The following is a 9,737-nucleotide window of genomic DNA, read 5'->3' on the forward strand; positions in this document are numbered from 1 at the left end:
ATCCCTGAAACCTACTGCTACATGATTGGGGAACTTTCTTTTGGGTGGGCTGGCACCCAGCAGAAGTCTCTGGGCATCGATAGCAGCACAGTCTTATGCACATTCCTGGGGGTGGGCAGTCACCTGGCCATTGCTTGATGAGACCCTACCCTGGAGGGTCAGAATGGGTCAAGTCACAGTCCCTCAGAAGTGAGGGGCTAGGAAACAGCCGCATCTAGTATAAAACTCAGGAGGGAGGTGCTGCCTGGCAACCTGACAGCTTTGTCACAGATAGTGAAAAAGAAGGGAATAGATGGGAGCTGGAGACAAAGGAGGGGTGCCTAATTACTGATCGGGGAGAACAGAGTTCCGATACTAGAGACTGGGTAGCTGGGTAACGCCATTTTCATTCCCGGGCATGCACATACATGCCTGCATGCAGCACAACAATCCACCCCAGTAAGCTGAGCAGCGCCATCTAGTGGAGAACAGAGCCATTAAACTAAGCCCCACACAACGGGGCCAACAGCTTTCTTGACAAACACAAGTCTCCCCACCTGCTTAGTTTATGGACTATAAAGCACTTCATAATTTGACTTCTAGGGGAAACACTTAAGTTCAATTGTAAAGCACTTCATAGTTTGACTTCTAGGGGAAACATGTAAGTTCAATTGTAATTCAGTCTGTTTGCTTATTCAATTTTTTTCTTTTTCTTTTCTTATCCTTAAATTCAGACAGAAAATATTTATTTTTATTTTCCATTTTTATTAAAAATACTTATCTTTAATTTTTTCTACTATATTTTTTAACTTTTTGTAAATTCTTCAAATTCTATTTTACTTCCATCATTTCATTTTATTCCATTTCATTGTATTCAGTTTTACAATTTTTTAAACATTTTCCTTTGTCTTTTCTTATCTTTACCTTTTTTCTCTAATCTGTCAAGCTCCTTTCAACAATGAGACCAAAACACACCTAGAACCTCGCATCATTTATTTGATTTGTGTGTGTGTGCGTGTTGCTTTTAATTCTTTAATTTTAATTTTTTTACCTTATTAATTCCTTTTCTTCCTTCAAAATGATGTAATGAATGAATTCGCCCCAAAAGAAAGAACAGGAAGAACTGACAGCCAGGGACTTAACACAGACATAAGCAAGATGTTTGAACCAGAATTTAGAATCACGATAATAAGAATACTAATGGGGTTGAAAATAGATTAGAATCCCTTTCTGCAGAGATAAAAGAAGTAAAAGCTAGTCGGGATGAAATAAAAAATTTTATAACTGGGCTGCAATCTCGAATGGATGCCATGGCAATCTTCAATGGATGTCAAGGATGAAACAGAGCAGCAAATCAGTGATATAGAGGACAAACTTATGGAGAATAATGAAGCAATAAAAAAGTAGGAGACTAAAGCAAAAGAGCATGATTTAAGAATTAGAGAAATCAGTGACTCATTAAAAAGGAATGGCATCAGAATCATAGGGGTCCCAGAAGATGAAGAAAGAGAAAAAGGGGCAGAAGGGTTATGTGAGCAAATCATAGCAGAAAACTTTCCAATCCTGGGGAAAGACACAAACATCAAAATCCAGGAAGCACAGAGGACTCCCATTAGATTCAACAAAAAACAACCATCAACAAGGCATATCATAGTCAAATTTACAGAATGCTCAGGCAAAAGAATCATGAAAGCAGCAAGAGAAAAAAAGTCCTTAACCTACAAAGAAAGACAGATTAGGTTTGCAGCAGACCTTTCCACAGAAACTTGGCAGTCCAGAAAGGAGTGGCAGGATATATTCAACGTGCTGAACTGGAAAAATATGCAGCCAAGAATTCTTTACCCAGCAAGGCTCTCATTCAAAATAGAAGCTGAGATAAAAAGTTTCCCAGACAAACAAAACTTAAAGGAGTTTGTGACCACTAAACCAGCCCTGCCAGAAATTTTAAGGGGGACTCTCTGAGGGGAGAAAAGATGAAAAAAAAAAAAAAAAGACCAAAAGCAACAAAAACTAGAAAGGACCAGAGAACTCCACAAGAAACTCCAACTCTACAGGCAACATAATGGCTATAAATTCATACCTTTCAGTACTGACTCTAAACGTCAATGGACTAAATGCTCCAATCAAAAGACATAGGGTAACAGAATGGATAAGAAAACAAAATCCATCTACATGCTGTTTACAAGAGACCCACTTTAGACCTAAAGACACCTTCAGATTGAAAGTAAGGAGATGGAGAACCATCTATCATGCTAATGGTCGCCCAAAGAAAGCCAGAGTAGCTATAATTATATTAGAAAATCTATACTTTAAAATAAAGACTGTAACAAGAGATGAAGAAGGGCATTATATCATAACTAAGGGGTCTTTTCACCAAGAAGACCTAACAATTGTAAACATTTATGTTCCAAATGTGAAGCAGCCAAATATATAAATCAATTAATCACAAACATAAAGAAACTCATTGATAATAATACCATAATAGTAGGGGACAACAACACCTCATAGCAAAGAACAGATCATCTAAACAGAAAATCAACAAGGAAGCAATGGGTTTGAATGACACACTGGACTGGATGGACTTAAAAGATATATTCAGAACACTTCATCCTAAAGCAGCAGAAAACATGTTCTTCTCCAGTGCACATGGAACATTTTCCAGAATAGATCACATATTGGGACACAAATCAGCCCTCAACAAGTACAAAAAGACTGAGATTATACCGTGCATATTTTCAGACCACAACACTATGAAACTTGAAATCAACCACAAGAAAAAATTTGGAAAGATAATACTCAGAGACTAAAGACCATCCTACTAAAGAATGAATGGGCTAACCAAGAAGTTAAAGAGGAAATTGAAGAGTACATTGAAGCCAATTAAATGATAACACCACAGCCTAAAACCTCGGGGACGCAGCAAAGGTAGTCATAAGAGGGAAGTATATAGGAATCCAGGCCTTCCTAAAGAAAGAAGAAAGGTCTCAGATACACAACCTAACCTTACACCTTAAACAGCTGGAAAAAGAACAAAAAATAAAACCCAAAACCAGCAGAAGACAGGAAATAATAAAGATTAGAGCAGAAATCAATGCTATCAAAAAACAAACAAACAAACAAACTCCAGAAGAATAGATCAATGAAACCAGAAGCTGGTTCTTGGAAAGAATTAACAAAACTGATAAACCCCTAGCCAGTTTGATCAAAAAGAAAAAGAAAAGGATTCAAATAAATAAAATAAAGAATGAAAGAGGAGAGATCACAACCAACACAGTAGAAATACAAACAATATAAGAAAATATTATGAACAATTATACATCAATAAAATGGCCAATATGGAAGAAATGGACAAATTCCTACAAACATAGAAACTACCAACTGAAACAGGAAGAAATAGAAAATTTGAACAGATCAATAACCAGTAAAGAAATCGAATTAGTAATCAAAAATCTCTCAAAAAAAACTCAGAGAGTCCAGGGCCAGTTATGTTCCAGTTATGTTAAAGTTAAAGATGGCTTTCCAGGGAAATTCTACTAAACATTTAAAGAAGAATTAACACCTATTCTCATGAAGCTGTTCCAAAAAATAGAAACGGAAGGAAAACTTCCAAACTCTTTCTATGAAGCCAGCATTAACTTGATTTCAAAATCAGACAAAGACCCCACTGAAAAGGAGAACTATAGACCAATTTCCCTGATGCACATAGATGCAAAAATTCTCAACAAGATATTATCCAACCAGATCCCACAATACATTAAAAAAAATTATTCACCATGACCAGTTGGGATTTATACCTAGGATGCAGGGCTGGTTCAATATTTGCAAAACATCACATCAATAAAAGGACAAGAACCACATGATTCTCTCAATAGATGAGGAGAAAGCATTTGACAAAATACAGAATCTTTTCTTAATAAAAGCCCTCATGAAAGTAGGGATAGAAAAATCATACCTCAAGATCATAAAAGCCATATATGAAAGGCCCACTGCTAATATCCTCCTTAATGGGGAAAAACTGAGGTCTTTCCCCCTAAGGTCAGGAACAAGACAGGGATCCATTCTCACCACTGTTATTCAACAGAGTATTGGAGGTCTTAGCCTCAGCAAGAAGACAACACAAAGAAATAAAAGGCATCCAAATCGGCCAGGAGGAGATCAGACTTTCACTCTGTACAGATGAAATGATATTCTATATGGAAAACGCAAAAGATTCCACCAAAAAACTGTTAGAACTGATCCATGAATTCAGCAAAGTCACAGGGTATAAAATAAATGCACAGAAATTGGTTGCATTCCTATACACCAATAATGAAGCAATAGAAAGAGAAATCAAGGAATTGATCCCATTACAATTGCACTTAAAACCATAAACTACCTAGGATATCTAACCAAAGAGGTGAAAAATCTAAACACTGAAAACTATAAAAAGCTTTTGAAACAAATTGAAGAAGACACATAAAAAAATGGAAAAATATTCCATACGCTTGGATAGGAAGAATACTGTTAAAATGTCAATACTACCCAAAGCAATAGATAATTCAATACAATAACTATTAAAATAACACCAGCATTCTGCACAGAGCTAGAACAAACAATCCTAAAATTTGTATGGAACCAGAAAAGACCCTGAATAGCCAAAGCAATCTTGAAAAAGAAAACCAAAGCTGGAGGCATCACAATTCCAGACTTCAAGCTGTATTACAAAGCTGTAATCATCAAGACAGTAAGGTACTGGCACAAGAACAGACACTCAGATCAATGGAACAGAATAGAGAACCCAGAAATGGACCCACAAATGTATGGCCAACTCATCTTTGACACAGCAGGAAAGAATATCCAATGGAATAAAGACAGTCTCTTCAGCAAGCAGTGGTGGGAAAACTGGACAACAACATGCAAAAAAATGAACCTGTAACACTTTCTTACACCATATACAAAAACAAACTCAAAGTGGATGAAAGACCTAAATGTAAGACAGGAAGCCATCAAAATCCTCGAGGACAAAGAAGGGAAAAACCTCTTTGACCTTGGCTGCAGCAACTTCTTTCTCAAAATGTCTCCAGAGGTAAGGGAAACAAAACCAAAAAATGAATTCTTGGGACCGCATCAAAATAAAAAGTTTCTGCATTAGCAAAACTAAAAGGCAACCGACAGAATGGGAGAAGATATTTGCAAATGACAGATCAGATTAAGAGTTAGTATCTAAAATTTATAAAGAACCTATCAAATTCAACAGTCAAAAAACAAATAGTCCAGGGGCACCTGGGTGGCTCAGTCAGTTGAGCGTCTGACTTCGGCTCAGGTCATGATCTTGCGGATTGTGGGTTTGAGCCCCGCGTCGGGCTCTGTGCTGACAGCTAGCTCAGAGCCTGGAGTCTGCTTCGCATTCTGTATCTCCCTCTCTCTCTCTGACCCTCCCCTGCTCAAGCAGTCTCTCTCTCTCTCTCAGAAATAAATTAAAAAAAATAGTCTAGAGAAGAAATGGACAAAAGACATGAATAGACACTAGACACTTCTCCAAAGACATCCAGAAGGCCAACAGACACATGAAAAAATGCCCAACATCACTCATCATCAGGGAAATACAAATGAAAACCACAATGAGATACCACCTCCTACCTGTCAGAATGACTAACATTAACAACTTAGGCAACAACAGATGTTGGCAAGGATGTGGAGAAAGAAGAACACTTTTGCACTGCTGGTGGCAATGCAAACTGGTGCAGCCACTCTGGAAAACAGTATGAAGGTTCTTCAAAAAATTAAAAATAGAACTACCCTATGACCCAGCAATTGCACTACTAGGTATTTACCCAAGGGATACAGGTGTGCTGTTTCAAAGAGGCACATGCACCCCAATGTTTATAGCAGCACTATCAACAATAGTCCAAGTATGGAAAGAGCCCAAATGTCCATCGATGGATGACTGGATAAAGAAGATATGGTGTATATATATACAATGGAATATTATTTAAGGTTTCTTAAAGCCTTGTTACTTTTTTGTCTCTCATTATATTGAAGGCATGCCATTTACTAAGTATGAGAAACTCTGTGCATTGAAAAGCTGATTACAGATTTTGTGCACATGAGCAATGTTTTCCAACTGTCATGCTGGCTATAGGTTAATTAAATATTGAGTTAGGCATTATGATGTGGAAACTCCCAACTGTGAAAACTTGGAGGTCTTTTTCTGACACCATTCAATTTCTTTAAAAATTTTTTTTAATTTAAAGGCTATTTATTTTGAGAGAGAGAGAGAGAGGGAGAGAGAGAGAGAGAGATCATGAACAGGGGAGGGGCAGAGAGAGAGAATCTCAAGCAGGCTCTGCACTGTTAGTATAGAGTCTGATGCGGGGCTTGAAGTCATGAAGCATGAGATCATGGCATGAGCCAAAACCAAGAGCTGGATGCCTAAATGACAGATCCACCCAGGCTCCCCAACACCATTCAATTTCTTTAAAAAAAAAAAAAAGGGTTTTTTGTTTTTTAGGGTTTTTTTGGTCTAGAATGACATCTTATTGCTGAACGGTCAGCCAGCAGAAGGTACGTGTACATGTGTTTTTCCCCCTGGTCTTTATTCAGAATTTTATTTACCCACCTCCTCTGTTTTTGGGCCCTCATTTCATCCCTTCCCTCTGTATACTGTGTATCAGCACTCCAAGCTTCACCCTTATCCTGCTGCATCAAGGAAAACCATAGGCTCAAACTGGAATCATTTGGGCCAGGCTAAGTCACCAAACTGGGGCTTAATTCCTAACCTAACTGCAGTTTCAACCTCCCATAGAAATAGGTCTTCACCTGCCAATCAGAAACTGGACAGCACCAGTGAGATAATCTATCACATGGGCTCTCCCATTCCCCCAAAGGAGGATGAGGTGATCAACCTAAAAGTGTTCCTTGCCACCCTTTTGCACTGTTGGTGAAATGCAAACTGGTGCAGCCACTCTGGAAAACAGTACAGAGGTTCCTCAAAAAATTAAAACTAGAACTACTGTATGACCCAGCAATTGCACTACTAAGTATTTGTCCAAAGGATAAAAAAATGCCGATTCAAAGGGGCACATGCATCCTGGTGTTTATAGCAGCACTATCAGCAATAGCCAAAATATGGAAAGAGCCCAAATGTCTGTTAGCTGATGAATGGATAAAGAAGATGTGGTAGATATATACAGTGGAATATTACTCGGTAATCAAAAAGAATGAAAGCTTGCCACTTGCAACAATGTGGATGGCACTAGTATTATGCTAAGTGAAATAACTCAGTCAGAGAAAGATAAATATCATATTATTTCAATCATATGTGGAATTTAAGAAATCAAACAGATGGACATAGAGGAAGGGAAGCAAAAAATGAGATAAAAACAGAGAGGGAGGCAAACCATAAAAGACTCTTCAATACAGAGAACAAACTGAGGGTTGCTGGCAGGGTGTTGGGTAGGGGGATGGGCTAAATGGGCAAGAGGCATTAAGGAGGGCACTTGCTGGAATGAGTACTGGGTGTTAATATCTAACTGATGAACCACTAAATATTATTCCAGAAATTATTATGATACTACATATTAACTAAAAATATTAAAAAATTTTTTTTAATGTTTATTCATTTTTTGAGAGAGAGAGAGAGAGCAGAGTAGGGGCAGAGAGAGAGAGGGAGACACAGAATCCAAAGCAGGCTTCAGGCTTTGTGCTGACAGCTCAGAGCCTGATGCAGGGCTTGAACCCATGAACTGTGAGATCATGACCTGAGCCAAAGTTGGACACTTAACCAACTGAGCCAACCAGGCACCCCTAAAAAAATTTTTTTTAATAAAAATAAAAAGGTCCCCTGCCCTTCTCCCTAAGTGAAGATGACTATGCCTGAAACAATCCTTTCTTCTTTTGCTAATAACTTCCTTGTCCTGTCTTCTTTTTTTTTTTAACTAAAATATAGTTAATATACAATGTTACATCAATTTCAGGTGGACAACAGTGCTATCCATTATACTATGCTCACCACAAATGTGGCTACCATCTGTCACCATACAGTGCTACTATAATATCACTGACTGTATTCCTTATGCTGTGCCTTTTATTCCTGTGACATATTCATTCAATAACTGGAAGCCTGTATCTCCTACTCCCTTCAATCCATTTTGCCCATCCCCTGCCCCATCCTCCTTTTCATAGAAAGCTTCCATTTTGTACAACTCCTTGAAACTCCCCTTTGCCTACTACATGGGCTGCTGCCCAATCCACGAATCACTTAATAAAGACAGTCAGATCCTCAAATTTACTAAGTTGAATTTTGTTTGTTAACATCACTCATCTTCCATCTATATTCCACTTTGCAGGATTTTGTTGAAATCTCTTCCCTCCGATGGATTCTCCTGCTCTTGTTATGGGTTTATATTTTCTTTTCATTCCTTCACCATAATTTTGGTGAAATCTTGAGGAGAGGAGATAAGTACATGTATTCAAATTACCACCTTTAATCAGACTGCTTAATTTCAAACGTGTTTGTGTTACAAACTCCCCCTCTAAATTTGGTCTTGTGAATGGTGTAAATTTTCTAGAAGATTAAAGAAGTCTTTCTGTATATTATGGGAGTAAGATTCAGATAACCTTGGGTAGGTTAAAGTATCCTACTGAGTAATCTGGACAAGGAGAAAGTACTAGAGATTCTTAGGGCAGTGTGAGATAAACTCTTCATGACTTCAGAAGTCTGGTTACTCATTTACAACTGGGATAAGATAAATGTTCAAATAACTAGAGAAGTTCTATAAACCACTTTTGAACCACTTGTGAAGTTTTTATTCTACTACTGAACCATGTTGCCGTAAACATTCAGTTACCTCTAAACTCCCAACATCTGGAAGAAAACAAGCTGTGGCATTACCCAGCTACCCCTCCTATGTCCTACTCACTCCCAAAGAATGTCCCCTTTGAGTGACTAGAACATTGGCTGCTTACTCACACCAGACTCCTCAGGATTGGCTGGGACTGCAAATAAAACACTGTTTGCAGTGACCTATAGTCAAGTTGATAAGCTTGAACATAAATGCACACAAATTCCCAGTCTTAAAATATAACATGAAGCACTTGCTATCTTCTTTCCTCCTATTATTTTCATGTGAGACGTGGAGAATAAACATTGTCCTTGATCAAAAGAAAAGGTCTTTGAAGAGAGAAAAAAAACCTCTAAGATGGGTCTACTGAGTTCTAAAAACCCCAAAACCAAGCAAGCCCAGATTCTCCTTCTGGGACTTGACTCAGCTGGGAAGTCTACCCTCCTTTACAAATTGAAGCTTGCTAAGGATATCACGACCATCCCAACAATAGGATTCAACGTGGAGATGATCGAATTGGAAAACAGTCTTTCGCTCACAGTCTGGGATATTGGAGGACAGGAGAAGATGAGAACTGTGTGGGAGCACTACTGTGAGAACACAGATGGGCTGATGTATGTCGTGGATAGTACAGACAAACAACGGCTGGAAGACTCCAGGAGAGAGCTGAAGCACATTTTGAAGAATGAGCACATTAAAAATGTGCCTATCGTCCTATTAGCCAACAAACAAGATGTGCCTGGAGCTCTATCTGCCGAGGACATCACGAGAATGTTCAGAGTGAAGAAGCTGTGCAGTGACAGGAGCTGGTATGTGCAGCCCTGCTGTGCCATCACTGGGGACGGGCTGATGGAGGGGTTCAGGAAACTGACTGGATTTGTGAAAAGCCGCATGAAATCAAGAGGAGACACCTTGGCATTCTTCAAGCAGAACTGA

The 9,737-nt window shown here is 38.5% G+C and overlaps 1 protein-coding gene across 1 annotated transcript; it reads left to right on the top strand.

The window, feature by feature from the left end:
• The first annotated feature begins 9,158 nt into the window (after positions 1-9,158).
• ARL14 (ARF like GTPase 14) lies at positions 9,159-9,737 on the top strand. Its single transcript, XM_077770527.1, has one exon. It carries the CDS (start codon positions 9,159-9,161, stop codon positions 9,735-9,737), a length of 579 nt encoding a protein of 192 aa, XP_077626653.1.

This window comes from Crocuta crocuta, unplaced genomic scaffold (genome assembly GCF_008692635.1).
Source record: "Crocuta crocuta isolate KB4526 unplaced genomic scaffold, BGI_CrCroc_1.0 scaffold226, whole genome shotgun sequence".
NCBI lineage: Eukaryota > Metazoa > Chordata > Mammalia > Carnivora > Hyaenidae > Crocuta > Crocuta crocuta.